Genomic DNA, 16980 nt, shown 5'->3' with positions numbered 1-16980 from the left:
CTCTGAAAAGTCCTGGTTTTTAAAGGAACTCAAAGTTTGAAAACAGAAATGACATTTTGAATCACTTCTGCTTTTGAGCCCACAAAATAATAATTGGGTTAGGCTGAAGTTTGGCCTGATGCTTTTTTGTTTTCCATAGGCTTTGTTTTGCCAGACAGTATGGTGTCTAAAATAATCTGCCATATTCTGAGATCTCTGTTTATCCACCCAGACCAGCGGAGAGATATGGGGTAACCCCGAGGGCTCAGGCTGGCCCCTGAGCTCCCCACTTTCCCAAGCTCTATTCATATGCTTCAATGAGAAGATGCAGTAAGTTTTATTTTTTAAATTATTCTTTAATTATTTTTATTTATTTAAAAATTATTAATTTTTTAAATTCTCAATTCAAGATCGAATTTTTTTTTTTGACCCAAAAACTAGTGGGTCTCCCTGCAAACCCTTTCCAGGCAGCCGTAGCGCTCTCAATAAGCGGGAGGGACTCGTGAAGGTGCGTGAAGGAGGGACGAGGCTGGGGGATGCTTCCAGCACTGCCGACGGCTCCTGGTGCTGAGGATGCGTGAACTGCCTGGTCCGGCAGATGCTCTCCCACCTGCTTTGGCAAGGTGATGACGACAGTGGAAGGTTGTCCTCCCACCTACTGGGCTTACGCTCTGCATGGTCCTGGACATCAAACTTAGGCACTCAGTCCAGATGTCTGGTGCTACTAAGCCCTTCTTTAGCTTTAAATCCTTTGTCCTTTGCAAACTGTGAATTTTAAATTGCGCTTGTAATTTGCCCCTCTTCCCACTGGTGGGATGTCTGCGTATTTCCAGCGTCCTGCAAAATAGTTCCCGTGGGTACATTTTCCGTGGGCATAAGGAGTAAAGGAGTTTCTGGTGGGTCACACTCCAGGGTTGGCTCCATTTGAGGGCAGTTTTGTTCATTCAGTCTCTGGCTGTGGTGGTCTGATCACAGAATGCTTCAGGTCTCAGCACAGGAGGAGAAAGGAAAGGGGCTTGATCGACACCTCATCTCTCCTGGAGGGTCTGCGTGGTCTTAGCTCACAATCTGTGGCCCAGATCTCACTTGAATTGGTAATTTAAGGGGTTACAATCCGTTAAAGGTAGGGACCTGGCGGGTGCAGGCGATACAACCTTGCTCCATCCTCCTACAATCAGAGCACAGGTCTTCTGCTGCTGAGTCGTCTGTACTGTGGCCTTGTTGGCACGGGGGCCACCTGCTTTGATGTAAACAATGCTTCCCTCAGCGTTCACCAGTTTTACTGCTGCCACTTGTGTCCTTAGTCGTCGACAGAGGCCATTTTTGCAATCTTTGCACTACGTTATTGCTTCCAGTCCTTTCACACACAGCCGTTTCCATTCCTGCTTCACGCACAGCCCTCCTGCAGTTGCTGTGACGGGGCTCTGCATGGTTCTGCTGCGTTGAGCTCCACCACGCCGGGTCTGTTCAGCGTACAAGGACGACTGTGGCTTCACATGGGAGTACTGGCATCACCCCAGGTAGGCAGCTCCTCGGCTGCCGTAGCTGGAGCAGCCCTGGTTTAGCAACCGAGGTGAGATGAGTTTGCAGCTTTCACCCCATAAGCTTTTACCCAATGACCCTGAAAAATGACTGAGCGTATCTGAAGAAACTGGCTTTTATCAGCTTATGACTTGCCATATCACTAGAGGCTGCAGCTGAACAGCTTTGAGCCAGGTGTATTTACTGCTTTCCTCCTGGACCGGGGCCTCATCAGGAGGAGATAAATCACTGCTTTCCTTTAACTTACTCCGGGATATGGAGAGAGCCAAGTTTTTCTCCTTGCAAGCTATGGATGCGAATCCACGGCAGGGTGGGAATCTTTTGGTGTTTTTTTGTGTACTCAGGCTTAACAGAATTCTGACTGAATTCAGAGTGAAGCTGGATGACACAGTTGTGCCCTTCGTGTTACCCACGCGCACAGACGGTTTCTTTCTTTTACCGTTTCTTCTGAAATGGGATATTACTGATTCATAGCAGTTGCTGCAGGGTGACCTGGAGGTTTTGCTGATAGGAGGGATTAATTTGTGGCTTGGGTGAGTGGAGCACCATGAGGTATGGAGGTAGGCAGTGAAGCTGGGTGAGATGTGTCTTCTGGAGGCTGTTTGGCCGAGCGAGCACCCCACGGCAGGCAGGATTTACCCACGGTGGCTGGATGTGCTGGTACGGAGGTAAGCGGAGAGGACACAGGAGGGGTTTGTGGAGGGTTTGGCGGTAGCTGTGGGTACAGCTGTGGTTAGAGGAGGTACAGGTGACGTGACAGAGGAGGTGCGTGGGCAACCCTGTTTGCACAATACACTGGCCTGTTTTTTGCAGCTTCTCAGTTAAAGCTGTTCTGAGGACACCTTTGGTGTGGCATTCGCAGCGGATTGGTAACATGCTCGGTGCAAAAGATGACACAAGTTATTTGTATTATCTCTATCTTTTATTATGGGCAGCCTTTGTGTATTTAAAATTAAAACTGGACAAAACCTTCTGTTTGATATAACCTTCCACTAACAGGGCTCACCGGTGACTGCGCTTGTGGTGCTGATAGTGTTGCCCAGTGCATCCCACACAAAGGTCCTCCTGTTTCCCCTGCTGTTTTCTATCTGCCTTATCTCTGCAGATGAGAGCTGTATGAAGTCAGCCGCTGTCTTACCGTACAGCAGCCTGCTCACGACGCCAGAACCGCAATCGACATCACTGCGACGCTAATAGCAACAGCAGCACGTGGGATTTCCCAATTTGACACTTTCTACCCCAATAATGATTCCTGCAGAGGCAGACCACAGCTCACTCGTGTCCTCCAGTGTACCTCATGCATACAACTCTCATAACTTTACCAGTTTAGGGAAAAAAAAAAAAAAAAAGGGAGAAAAAAGAACTTTCTAACTATCAGAACTTCTCCCTCGCAGCTCTAAATGAAGATTGCACACTGGACCCAGGTTAAGGGGTTGCCCATGGAAGGAGATGCTGTTTTGGCTGCGGCTGCAGACCTGCAGGCAGGGGAACGGCTGGACACCCCCAGAGTTGTTGTCTATTGCTGCTGATGGGTTTCCTCTCCATCTCCCATTTCTAAAGGGGTTTTACACCATATTTGTGACAAAGTGGGCAAGCATCAGCAATAAAAACTGACGCAGCTGCTCTTACAGGAATAATTATCGGTTTATTAACACAAAAATTACAGACTATTTTGCAGTTTAGGCAGAATTTCAGAGCCCAAACTAGAATCAGTGCTTTCAACAGAACAGAGACGCATTAAGTGCGAGAAGAGAGACAGAGGTCTGCCACGGGCTGTCCCTGCTGCAGGAGAGGAGGGCTGACCTCCAGGCACTGAGGAAGGTGCTAATGCCGGAGCAGGGCTGGGAAAGGTCACGGATTCGGCCAGGACATGAGTGTGAAGGCAGGATTTTGTAAGGAGGAAGCCGGTGGGAGCTGCAGATGTTGCCAGGCCAGGCCAGCTGTTACAGCAGGGCAAGGGGACGGCCAGCGAAGAGGCATGGCCGTGCCCGGCTGCTCCGAGATCGGCACCGGCGGAGCAGATGGCAATGGGCCTGCGCAATGCCATCCAGGCTACCTGGGCCCAGGCCAAAAAGGGCTATCAGCTGGCGGAAGAAGCACAGAAATCAGGAATCCTCATCCCCAAATCCTGCCCGGCACCTTTTGCCCCAGAGAAACGTTGCTTGGTCATCTGCTTGGTCCCTCCCTCCGGCAAAGGCAGGAGTTTTCGAGCATCAGCGGATTTTCTTTAGATACAGGTGAATCCCGTTCTTGGAGCGAAGGATGATCTGAGGTATTTTGCAGGGAGGCTTGGCGGGGTCGGGCGAGAGCTCGAAGCGGAGCAGGGTCAGGGCCAGCGCCACCTTCATCTCGTTCATGGCAAACTGCTGCCCGATGCAGTTCCTGGGGTGAAACAGAGCAGCTCAGCACCACCCCCTCATCTCGGTGCCGGGCACAGCAAACCCCCGTGGCTAGATCCCGACCCTCTCACACCAGCGCCCAACCCTTCCCCCTCTACAGCTCTGGGGGTCCCAGGCAGTGTTTTGGGGGGCAAAAGCAGGGGCATGGGCTGCGCCAGGAGGAATCTGGGGGAGCATCAGGAGCTCCTGGATACACTTTCAGTGAGCACAGAGAGGGAGGGGAGATGGGGAAGCCAACGGAGAGGCCGGTGGAGCAGAAGTGGTGGGTCTCCAAGCAGGAGGGTGTGCAACGTGCTTGCCTTGGCAGGGTGAGCACAGGGCGAAGGGAAGGACTGGGAGCAGGAGAGAACGGGAAATCAAAGGACGGCATGGTGGGATGGAGTCTCTGCATCAAGGAGAGGAGGAGAGCAGGTGAGCCCAGGATGCTGCAGGCTCCCCACGTGATGCCAGCAGGATGCTCAGCAGCTTTGGGACCCCATTCCCTGTCCCCAAGAGGCGCCCAACGATGTTTTCTTCCCATTTTGCCTGCTGGTACCAGAACCCCTCTGCGGCACACACGCTTCTTATGCGATCCTGAGCTATTTAAAGCTGCAGGGCCAGAACCGCAGGCGGCGGTCTCCGAAAGCGCTCTGTGAGTGCCTCCCTGATAACAATTACAACAGCAGCAGACGCTTCTCGGGCTGAGCAATTTCCAGGGATGCATGTTTTCTCTCCCCACTACTCTTTCAGCGTTCAACACACTTTACCTCATTCCAGCAGAAAAAGGCAGAAAGGCGTGAGAGTGTCTGCCAGAGACGTTCTCTGGGGAAAACCGCAAAGGGTCAAACACCTGGAAATGAAGAATACGCAGCACGAAAAAGCGATTACTTAAGGGACACAGTGCTGACTGGTGTCTTCAGAAATGTGACACCCCATAATTTTTGAACCACCTAATTGGAGAGAGAATTCATTTTGAGACGGACTGAAACTCATACAGCAGATTCCCTTGCTTTCCGCTGAGCCTGGCAATGGTGTGGCCAAGATAAACCAGGCATGGATACAACGAAAACCAGGGAGATGGGATTCAATTCTCCACCTGTACGCTGAGCAAAAAATTATCTTCTTGCCTGTTAATACAACAGGCCTTTCAGAGCACTTTGTCCTATTTTTTGGGCAGCACCTAGCTCTTAACGCTGCTGTCTGACCACCCTGTGCCACAGCTGGCTGAGACTAATGCAAAGCAACTGCTTCTCAGTCTGATTCACCGAATCACAGAATTTTCAGAGTTGGAAGAGACCTCTAGATTCCCATGGCCAAAGATGCTCAGGAGCAAGGGGGAGGCTCTGCTGTCCTGCAAACAGGTGAAGGGGACATTCAAAGAGGCACAGCATAAAAGGGAAAAATTACTAGAAGGGCAGAAGAAAACTTACCAAAGGATCTTTCCATACTGCGGGGTTTCTGTGAATGAGATAAATGCTTATCGCAGCGATGCTGCCTGTAAAGCAATGGAGAAGGGGTCAGTGACAAAGAAACTAAAGGGGAGGTTGCAGCCCACTCACACAAAGGTCTGTCTAAATCATCATGGTCCTATCTGTCAACTGGAAACCTGTGAGGATTTTGACGTTGGCTTCCGAGAAAACTAAACATTTTCCATTTGTTTAGTTGTAAGCAGCCAAAGGTGGAAAAGAGGAAGGCACTGGCACCATAGGCATGTCGTCCCCACCCTGACACTGCCCACTTGTGTGCCAAATCAGAGAAGGAATGGAGCAGCACAGGGCAATTCCCACACCCCAAGCTGGGATGGGACCAGTCCCTGTTCCCCAGCGCCAGCAGTTCATCAAAATGGGAGAAAAATGAGCTTGTGCTTGGCCAGGAAGAGAAGGGGCTTTTGGCACAGGCACAGCTGCCCTGTAGTGATGGTGGCAGGAAGGATGTCACAGGGATGCTGCTGTACAGCCCATCCCGTCTATCAACGAGATGCCAACATCTGCACAGTCCTATCTGAACATTGGTGCCGGTGAGGAGCAGGTCACAGAGGTTGCTCTGTGGCAGGCAGCGAGGACATGGCTGATGTCCGAGAGCACAGTTTTGTGAAGCGAGAATGGGATTTACAGACCTTCTGGCAAGGTGCGTCCATCGGGGAAGGTGATGGGTTTGCTGAGCTGCCGGGACACGCCAGGCACTGGTGGGTAAAGGCGGAGGCTCTCCCTGATGCACATGGTGCTGTAAGTCATCTTGCCCAGGTCCTCCCTGCCAGGACAGAGGCAGAGGTAGGTTGAGCCCCATGCTCCCCCTACTGCCCTGTGCCCAGAGGTCCCTTGCCCCATGGCCATCAGCCTCCTGGGCAGACCCCCTTGGGGCATACGGAGGGACCCACAATGTCCATGCATGGGCTGCTGCAAGCTGGGGACACCAAGACACCTCTGAACAACCTTAACAACCTCCGAACAAGCTCAAGTGCAAGGTAACAGTAAAAGGTGAAAAGCCATGACTACAATGTCCTGCGGCGAGAAAACAGGACAGAGCAAAAGGCTATGTTGGTGGCCCAGGTCTTGGCATGGCATCCAGCATGTCCTCCTGGTCTGGGATGTTTTTTTCTCATGTCTGTTCTGGCAGGAGGAGCCCTGAAGGGCAGCGAGGCAGATTTAGCTGAGGGAAGCAGTATCTGCTCCATCCTATGAAGTCCCTGTGCACGCAGCAACCTTACAAATCAGTCCTTTAGCATCCTAGCTTTCAGGTCTTGAGGACATTGCCCACTTAGAAATACCAGCAATGGGGAAAAAAAAAGTTACCAGCTGAGGAAATGTGTAAACTTACCACTGAAGCATCTCCCGGTCTCCCAGGATGCCCTGGATCTCCTCCCGGCACCGTGCCTGGTGCTCAGGGTGTGACGCCAGGCAGTACAGGAGCCAGGAGATCCCACTGGCCGTTGTATCGTGGCCCTCAAACATGAACGTGTCCACCTCAGCACGCAGGTCCTCATCGGACAGTCCAGCTCCGTTCTCATCCTAACAGCCCAGAGACACTTTCAGCGGCCCGTATAAATATATATATGTATTAAAATATATATCTTATAGTGGCCTGGACACATATATAAAAGATATTATATCCCAAGAGGGGACATTATATTCTTTCAGCTGTTGCAGAGGGGGGTGGTGATGCCCCCGGGATACGTATAAACAAAATCAATCTCTGTTTAGACTGAATTCAGGGGCCTTTTTCCTCCACTTATCCCCCTGATATTAAACCACCAGGACTATGAAATCCCTCTGTGTGTTGTATTCCCCAACAGATGCTACCGACGTTTCAGTGGTGGAAAACTAGATCACCTTGGGCCCATCTCAACCGGGCAGGACTGGGCAAGTTTATCTTAATGGCTTGTGCAGCCCTGAGGGTCCCTGGCGGTTTGTGGCACCCCCGCAAAGACTGACGGCCTTTTGGACCTTGCTGCCCTGCCGCACACCCACTCCTCGCCACTCACTCTGGCACACAGCAGAATGTCCAAGAAGTCCAAATGTCTCTTCTTCTGGATCTTTTCAAACTCGCGTTCATCTTTAAGGGACTCCTTTCGCTCGTGGATCACCTTGTCTGGGGAAGAAAGAGTCAAAGGTTCAGCAGGGGCAGGAAATGCTGAGCTGCCAAACTGCCCCGCTAAGGCACCCAAGGGGGTGACCACCCCTCAGTCCACGATGCATTTGACATGTCTGCTTCTGCATCCCAGGCAAGTTTGCCTTTTGCAGCAGCACGGCAACAGATGTCGTGCACATTGCCATCCTTTCCTGCCAACCTCTTTGTTCACCACAGACTCCTCGGCCTATTTTACCCACCCCTCCTGCATTAAAATCATGCCTGGCCTGGAAAGGAAAATCATTCCTTGCACCGGCGTTGCCTGCGGCGCCCATCCCTTGTCTCACCAGTCTCTGGTCATTTAACAGGAGCTTTCCCAGAGGGGAATTCCTCTGTTAGTCCAGTTTAATAACTGAAGAGCTGTGACACCCCCTTGCTTCATGCCTAGATTGGACCACTGCTGTGAACTGATGCTCTGCTTGGATCCCGGCTCCGAGCCTCCGGGCAGGATCGCTGCATGGTCAAGGAGGTAACTCGGCTGCCTCTGGTCAGCCATCACCCACCCTGCTGGAAAGCTTTGGGAGAGGATGAAGGCGGACAATACCTGTGTGGTCGTGAGCGAGCTGGCAGACCTTCCTGAACCGATATCCGTGGGGGCTGAGCCAGTAAATGATGTCGTTGTGGTAGGGGAAGATGCGGAGGCGCTGGTGCACCATGAGGCACAGGTCGTAGACAGCTTGGATGTAGGTGTTTTTCCTGGGCAGAGGGGAATGGCAGAAGTTTGTAAATTTGGGAGCATCACGATGAGCAACTTGCCCATTTCCCTTCTGAGCTGCAAACTTTCTGCCAGGGTTTGGGGCAGGCAGGACCAACCTGTTGGTCTGACAGTTGCTGTGACAACTGAAGGCACATTTCATGATGCTATCAAGGGTCATCAAGCTGACGTGCTCAAAGAGCTCCACTGGTTTCCCGTCTGTGATCAGCTGTTCCCATTTATCCTAGGATGCAAAGGAGACAAGTGAGAAGGCAAGGGACAGTTCTGCACGATCTGCATTCGCCTTCTGATTAATGAGTGGTCAGCTAGGGATACATCCCAGAGAAACTGAAAAAAGAGGAGGATCTCTTAGTTGCCATCAAAATCCCAGAGAATGGAAGCCCAGAGTTCGATGGTTAATACACGATTTGCCTCAGGCAGCTGCTACTCTCAAATCCTGGCAGTGGTGACCCCTGGTACACCCTACCCTGGGCCAAGGGCACGCTGGAGAACCCCAGGATGGGCGCATCGCTGGGTGATGGGGCATGTTACTAAAGCCTTTCTTAGGGTGCAATGTGTTTCCTGCACAAGAGCAGTGTATGTAGGCATTGGGCTTCATTGAGGCTGTTTTCTGTCTCTCTCTCAGAAGCACATATGACTTTGGTGCTTTTGGTGTCTCAGATGCAAGCTTCCATCTCAAGATCTCCATCTCTCATCTCCCTCTGTGTCCTTCCAGCATATAATATAGGAGCTCTTGCTTGACTCTTCCCATAGGGGATCTCTAGAGAAAGTATAGCATCTCTCTTGCCTGGTAGACATGAAATGATGTTGAATCCTTTGTCCCTTTGTGGCTGTAAGGAACCAGTGGACTCAAAAGCTGAGAAAGGGAGGAGAAGGAGGAGCACAGTCACATCTGAACTCCCACAGCATGAAACCAGGCTGGGGAACAGGGCTTATATGGACAGACTTATGTCTTTAGCACATCTAATGATTGCCACCTGGTGGCATGGGCTCCCACAATAGGCACTTTGCATTGTCTGCAAGGAATTATAAACTGCCAGGCACTTGTGTGCATTGCAAAAGCTCTCCTGGCTCTTCAGCTCACGGCTGCTCCTGGAGCCAGAGGGAGGGAGAACAGCCAGGATCCATGTGGAGCTGCTGGGGAGGTTGGGTGGAGGGAGACAAAGGAGAAGGATTAGATCCAGCACCCAGACTCCCGATGGTCCATGAGCACAAAACCTGGTGCCCCTCACCTGTAATTCCCACTGGTTTCCATCGTGCCCAGCACCGATGGATAGAACAGTGTGGCTTCACTGTGTATTAGGCAAGGCAGGGATTGCAATCCACTCATGGGTTTGTTGACAGCAAATGATACCCTTTAACCTTAGGTCACAGTATAGCTCTGCTCCAACCTTCATATTTTCAGGATTTATTATGAAACTTTATTTACGTCAATTCTTCATTTAAAAAAAATAAAAACTTATAGGAAGTTGCAGCTGGGATTGAGATTATGCACACTTTGGGGGTGGCAGTAACATTAATCCTCAAATCTTGGCCACAGAGCCCAAAGCAGTACCAGAGACATAGTCCCTGCAGGGGGGCTCAACCTGCTCGTTCCTTCCAACTCACGGACAGGGATTTGTGGTGACTCAGAAAGCTTGACCACCGGGACACAGCCTGTCCTTACAATTACCAGGCTGTAAGTAAGGGCACAGCAAGAAAACCCTGCTCCAGCATTTACCTACCAACCAGTCAGGATCAGGGAAAAGAAAACAGGGCAGAGAGAGAAGCATCAGATGTGAGTCCTACCAGCATCACGTTAGTAGACTCTGCCATCAGGGCCACGTACGGTTTCAAGACGTCGTAATGGAACCCCGGAGTCAGGAGTTTTCGATGTTGGTGCCATTTCGGTCCATGTAAGATCAGCAACCCGTTCCCTGGGGAAACACAAGCAAGGAAGGTCTTGCTGGGCACAAGCAGGCTGGTTTCACCTGCTTGTGGACACAGCCTGCAGGGAGCATGGTTACATCTGTCTGAGCTGCTGTGAAAGAGTGTTTCATCAGTTTGCCATCAGCTCCAGGGTTCCCTGGGCTAAGCAGAGCCCTGCTCGCTGAAACCACACAGCACTGCCTCCGAAAAGAAACACCGTCACTGCTGGAGCTGAGAATTTCAGATCAACAGATGCATTTTTCACTGGTCCTCCACTGAATCTGACCTTCTCCCATCACTGCCCTGTTCTAACTACGGACAAGTAAGTGGTTCTCATTTGTACGTATGACTATGTCTGAACTTTTTTTCTTTGAATCACAAAAAAAGAGCATTATCTAGTACCTTTTTTAATAAACATAATAATTTCAGGAAGCTTTTAGCTATAACTGCGTCAAGGAACAAGCACAATGCTGTTTATTTATAGCACATTCTTGACTAACTTCAGAATCATTCCTGGTAGGCAAAGCCCTGGGAATACATACCAATCCATGGGACAAGGTGTTTATAGCTGATGTTATCCTTGGGATCTGTAAAAAAATTACCAAGAAAGAGAAAATAAAATGGTAAATGTTTCAGTAGCATCAACCCACTGGTTTGCACCCAGAAGTTCCCTCTGGGCTCACACTTTTGGTTGGGTATGAAGCCGAATTCCTGCAGAATTCATCAGTATTTCACAACAAAACAACACTGTTTGGCCCAGCTGGGATATAAAAGATTAAAGCAGATGGCCAGACTAGAATAAACAAGAATATTGGTAGTCCAAAGTCTGTACGGTGTGATAAATTATTAACTTTCCCAAACAACGCTGTTTAGCACCTTTCTCTCTAGATGCACTAAAGACACGGCACCACAGTAGGACCCAGGAGGCTGAGCTGACAAAAAAAACGCTTCCAGCTTTCTTCTCCTTGCTGGGGTCAGGCGCTGAGAAGATAACTTTTCAAGAGCACTTGAGGAAGTTTGATCTGCCAGATTTGGAGGGATCCCGGTGACCGCCGCAGCCCTGTGCCTGAAGCACCAAGGGCACGGCACGAAGGAGGGATATCTCTCCATGCAGGTGATTTCTGCAAGACAACCTCTCTGTGAAACCCTGCCTTGCTGCGAATTTTTAGGCCGGCATGGGAAATCTGCAGGCTGTGGCTGTTGTTCCACAGCTGCAGGCATCATCTTATCTGCAGCACCTCTGCTACGAGGACAGGTTGAGAGAGTTGGGGTTGTTCAGCCTGGAGAAGAGAAAGCTCCAGGGAGACCTTATAGCCTTCCTAAAGGGGGCCTACCAGAAAGCTGGGGAGGGACTCTTTACAAGGGCATGTAGTGATAGGACAAGGGGGAATGGCTTCAAAATGGAAGAGAGTAGATTAGATATTAGGAAGACATTTTTCACTCTGAGGGTGGTGAGGCACTGGAACAGGTTGCCCAGAGAAGCTGTGGAAGCTCCATCCCTGGAGGTGTTCAAGGCCAGGCTGGATGGGGCTTTGAGCAATCTGGTCTAGTGGGAGGTGTCCCTGCCCATGGTGGGGGGGTTGGAACCAGGTGATCTTTAAAGTCCCTTCCAGCCTAAACCATTCTATGATTCTATGACCTCCTCACCTCCTCTGGCCAACAGAACCTTGGCATAGTCAGGATCGGTGACAACCAGGAACGCAGAGAAACTCCCAAACCAGAGAGGGTGAGCGTATAGGTACTTCTGTGCCCAGATCTCCACCTTGTCTAGAACCTCTTCCTCCTTGAGAAACTGCAGTTGTGAGGAAGCAAAAAGAGAAAGAATACTTAGATTCAGAGAAAAAAAAAAACAATAATCTCCCAAACAACCTTCTTGAAAAGCCCATGGTCTTTCTGTATCACAAAACCAGGTGACCACGAACAAGGCGTTGTTCCTCTGGGTTTGCAGAGCATGAAAATTAGAGATGCTTGTTAATTTTAAACCTCATATAAAATAATTCTTCCTTATTCTTCCTTATCAATTGACCCTAACCATGGAGAACACACGTGTGAGTGGTGGTGCCTATTAGCGCACATACGTTACCTACTCTTTTTTCCATGGCCACCCCAAAGAAGACTCGGATTTGCCCCAGACAGCACCGGCGTTTTGTGGCATGCAAGTATGTTCTCATTTGCACATGGCTGAGCAACCAGCACCGCGCAGCCGTGAGAAAATACAGCAGCACTTTTACAGCAGCCAACGGCATCACTGCTATGTCTGCCCCGGTGTAACGATGCCTCCTGATGGGGAAACCTGGGCCACAGCTTCCTCCAGCCATTGAGGTGGAGGAGGCCAGTGTCCAGGTAAAATTCAACAGAACGAGACCACAGTCACCGATGGAGCGTACAGAGGAGGGGACATTGGTTAATAACACCAGATTAAGATTTCATTGATTTCCAGGAAACGAACTGAATAGGCAATGAAGAGCTGGTGCTCCCAGAAAGGTTCATCTCTGGTCATTGGAAGATGCATGCTGAGGAGTGACGTGAGCACCACGTATCAGCAACACTGGCAGGTTTGCTCTTCGAAAGCGAGCACCGTTTTATTGCTTTTATAGCCAGTGTTGTTGTATATTAAACAGACAATAGCCAAAAAACAAGTGGAAAGATCCAAAGTCACCAGCAGAGAAATAAAGATCACAGAGACAAAACTGTGTAAGAATTCTTATTAACTACTCTGCCACAAGACGCGGGGGGAAGGATTTTGGTGAGCTAAGGCTGCCATAGCTGCTGCTGCTTTGACTTGAAGCTTGAAGTTTAATTACATCTGCATACTGGTGCAGAAATGAGCCACAAAGTCACCCTATTGATCGAGTCAAGTGAATATTTGCTCAGTCGCTTTGGTGCTGAGTTACCTCAGCTCACCTTGTAGTTTGGCGAGTGTTTCTCAACCCGGGAGGTGGCTTGTACTCAAATAATCACCCACGTCAGGCCTGTCTCGGAGAGGATGCTCAGGAGCCGCGGGGCATGCGCCAGGGGACCGCACAGGCTGCGTGGGGGCACGGCCAGGCTCCGTGCACCAAGGCTGAGCCCCCTTCCCCGCGAGCCGGGGGGGGGGGGGTGGGGGGGGCCCTGCAGCACATCCCACGCATCTCTCGCATTTGGCAGGATGACATCCGGTTATCCACTACATCTGATTATCATGTACGACAGAAAGCTATCGTTCAGACTTCTCTTGCTCAAGTTCAAGATTTTTGGACTTTCTAAAGAGAACTGTCAACTTCTCTGGTTGAGGGGATCAAGTTTTGGGGTAAAAGGAGGCAGCCCTCCCCAGCACCCACCCCTTCAGCAGTGCCAGCAGAAGTGGGGCTTGGCACGGGGCCCTTAGCTAAGTGACACTGGAACACGTGAAAGTCCCTTTGGTACGTCTGCTCGCGCTTCCTCCTGTCACGAAATCACAGAAAGCATAAATGGAAGTAATTGGGAAATGCTGAGCAAGTCTCGCTGGCAGAAGCCTTAACGCTAGAAGCCTTTGCATCCAACCTTGGTTTTGGAGCGCCCGCCTTGGTTTGTGCTATCAAGAACCATCCCTGCGCTGGCAGAGGGTGGGATGGGTTTATTTGGGAGGAGAGATTACCCCCAAGGTGAGTAACCTCTGCCTGCTCTGCTGAGCACTGCCGGGGCAGAGGGTGTAAAGTCCTGCAGGCTGCGGAGGAGCAGGAACAGAAAGCTCCTGCTTCTGAACCAGGGCTGCAGCTACCAGGCTCTGCAGGAAAGACCATCACCTGCACTTCTTCCTTCCTCGGGGGCTTGAAAAGAAAAGTATAACCCCTGCTCAGGTCTAAGGAAGAAAGGTAATATGATCTCACACTGAAATGCAAGTTTTGAAACGGATCCAACACTAAAAGCATCTGGGAAGAGGCGCTTAAAGGCGCTTTTAATGACTACGTGCCAATAGCAAATGAAACGGAAAACACAGGAGCTGAAATCTGAGCACGAAGCTGCATCGTGCTCAGTCAGAAGCAGGCTGCCTCCCTGCCACCAGCCACCCACGCAGGGCAAATGCGGGCAAAGGGCCACCAAGGGACCGACAGCCCCCCTGCGCCCGCGGGGTAGCTCCCTGCTCCCCTCTGCTTCCCACCAACCGCGACCTTGGGAAGGCGGTTTGGCCACCTCGGGGATGGCACTCCGGGTTTTAACTAAGTTGTGCTGCTGCAGTCAGACTGAACAGTCCTACACAACCTCTCCTGATATTTTAATGTCATTTCTACTGAGGGATTTGGATAAGCAGAGACTTATACCTAAGAATGCTTTAAAACAAAGCGATGTATTCCCAGGACACCTACCCAAGGCATGACGAATATATTTGAGATGCTAAGCTGAATCAAAAAATGGCAATTAATCACTTTAAATCAACACAACAGGAAACGTCAGCGCTCTCCCTGAATACAGCTCTCAGGTCCTCCTCCTCCGAGGTGCGTGTAAACTTAGTATTCAGCATGTGCTCAGAGCATTGCCAGTTTCCTCACTGGCACAACGAACTATTTGGCTCTGGGGAATTCAGCAGCATTTAATCAGCAAATTTGCAAAGCAGGAATTCTTCAAAAAAAAATTCCGTCCAAGGCAAAAGTCGAGCTGTGAACAACCTAGCCACGATGGGAGCGAGCGATCAGCACAGTTAAATCCCATTCCAGGATACGTAGTCACAACTGACAAATAGGCTAACATACTTTATTTAATTGCAGTTTTAAAGTTTAACTGGCAGCGGAACAAAGCCCTGAACTGGCCCATCTTCACACTTAATGTTGCCAACAGACTGAGTCTCCCATCCAGCATAGGAAAACTGGGGCTGCCGCGGCACAGAGACAAGCCATAGGAGGTCCCCTACAGATTTCCCAGCTACTTTTCAGGGTGCCAGTTATTTAATGTGCCACAGATTTGGCCAGGGCAGGGCATCAGCAGAGCCCAGGAGAGGTCAGGGTGATTTTAAGCAGCCTTTAGCATGTACGGAGAAGCCTTTTGCATCAGGGCAGCTCAGTTACTCCTTGAGAAACTGCTGACGAGTTGTGGAGTTCTGTTTGCCATGGCAGACACGTTCATCTGTGTGGGCAAGCACATACCTCGGTGAATAGTCATCCATGCCATGTGTACTCAGAACAAGTCTTGCTTATATATGCAGGCTTGGTAAGTCATGGCCTTAATGGAATCTGATAAAGACACGTGGCCTCTGTTAGGGATGCTAATGTGTTTTGTGGCTGAAAAGTGACACAGAACGATCAATGCCCTGTCTGGCTCACCTGGCCACGAAGCCAGTGCAAGCTGGCAAAGGGGAGAAGATGCCTCCGGACGCTGGGATCAGCGTGCATCTCCTCGGGGACAGCTGCAGCGGTCGGCTGTGCCCCCGCCATTCACAGGAGCGGAGAGGTGACAGCAGAGCCTGCCCTGGGGACACAGTGGCTCCACTGCCTCCAGCATCAACGCTGAGTTACCACCTTGTCCACGCCACATTCTGTCACCGCTTTCTTTGCTCGCCAGCCAGCTGCCGCCTCTTCCCACTGCGCGTTTTGCAGCAGCCTTGCGCGCACCCTTCGCCAGGCACCGCAAGCGGAGCCAGACAAGCGGTTTGCCAGGCTGAGAAAAAAAGGATGCCCACCTTTCCCTCAACGCCGGGGGGACTAGGAGAAGTGATTCTCCTGGACCACAGGGACAGGTCCCACCAGCATCATCCCCGCCCCCGCCCCGAGTCTCACCAGCATCATCCCCTCCACGCCAAGGGCTCCTCGGGGAAACTGCTCCCCGGGCTCCCTCCTTCCCCTCCCCGGGCGGCTCAGCCCCGGTTGTCGCCCTACCTCGTGGACGTGGCCGAAGAGCCAGTGGGTCGGGTGGCCGGGGAAGTCGGCCAGCGCCCTCAGCAGCTCCCGCCGGCGGTGGTACAGCTGGATGGCCTTCAGCAGCACGCAGGTCAGGCAGAAGACGGCGGCCAAGTGCAGCACCCGAGAGACATCCACCCCCAGCCAGGAGACCTTCATCTCCATCCCCCCCCTCCCCCGCCACCCAGCCTTCCCCGGGGCGAAGGCAGCCACCGGCCGCCCGGTTCAGGCGGAGGCCGTTGTCACCGCCCGGCGCCGGTCGCCTTCAGTCAATGCAGGGCGGAGAGAGGGCAGGTTCAGAGTCCGAGCGGCTGCCAAATCACGGCGGGGCTTGTTGGGGAGGGAGAGCATCCTCCCGCGGGGGGCTGGGGGAAAAGGGCACCGCTCACCCGCCAAAAAAAAAAAAAAAGACAACAAAACCCCAAACCCCCAAACGGCCCAAACCCCCAAACGGGCTGAAAGGTTCTTCTACCGGCGCCGTTTCCCCGCTGCCGCCTCCTGCACCTCGCCGGAGCCGGCGGGGATGTGGGCTGAGGAGGGGGAAAAGGGAGGGCAGGGTGCCGGGCATCGCCTGGTCCCTGTGCCGCTGCCCGCCCCGCCTTCCCCCGCCCGCACCCCCCGCCCCCCCGCCCCGGTGGGCTCCGCCGCGCCGCCCCGGTACAGCTCGGGGTGCGTTCACATCTCCCCCGGCCCCGGTTACCGGGCTGGGCACTGCCACCGGGGAAATACTCTTCCTCGGTGAGGGCGGTGGAACCCGGCACCGGGCTGAGTTGTTGCGGTGCCGGGCCCGGCGAGAGGCGGGTGCAGCGGCGGCGGCGGCGGCATTGGCGCACCTTTACGGCAGGCGGCTGCCAGGCAACGCCGCTTGGCCGCCACCGTTATATCCGGGAGTAAGCCTACCCCCGCCGAGCCTGGTGGGCGAGAGGATCAAGGGTAACCGCGGGGGGAGGAACCGGCCGGGCTGTGCCTCTCCGCTCGGCCG

General features: G+C 52.1%; 1 protein-coding gene and 1 long non-coding RNA gene across 2 annotated transcripts; one reads left to right on the top strand and one right to left on the bottom strand.

Moving 5' to 3' along the window:
• The first annotated feature begins 495 nt into the window (after positions 1 to 495).
• Positions 496 to 2674, top strand: LOC309672628. The gene is made up of 3 exons (XR_014269246.1): positions 496 to 602; positions 1377 to 1552; positions 2627 to 2674. It is a non-coding gene; the product is annotated as an uncharacterized lncRNA (long non-coding RNA).
• A 493-nt stretch (positions 2675 to 3167) lies between these two features.
• Positions 3168 to 16157, bottom strand: LOC309672627 (cytochrome P450 4B1-like; the record flags this gene model as incomplete). The annotated part of the gene is made up of 12 exons (XM_082484180.1): positions 3168 to 3903; positions 4667 to 4749; positions 5330 to 5390; positions 6012 to 6149; positions 6717 to 6907; positions 7381 to 7487; positions 8071 to 8222; positions 8340 to 8464; positions 10030 to 10157; positions 10692 to 10736; positions 11797 to 11941; positions 15978 to 16157. 12 exons carry the CDS (start codon positions 16155 to 16157, stop codon positions 3735 to 3737), a joined length of 1524 nt encoding a protein of 507 aa, XP_082340306.1. The 3' UTR covers positions 3168 to 3734.
• Between the last annotated feature and the right edge of the window lie 823 nt (positions 16158 to 16980).

The sequence above is a fragment of the Vanellus vanellus genome (assembly GCF_965231255.1).
Source record: "Vanellus vanellus genome assembly, chromosome: 5".
NCBI lineage: Eukaryota > Metazoa > Chordata > Aves > Charadriiformes > Charadriidae > Vanellus > Vanellus vanellus.
This window is presented reverse-complemented; position numbering and strand designations above follow the sequence as displayed.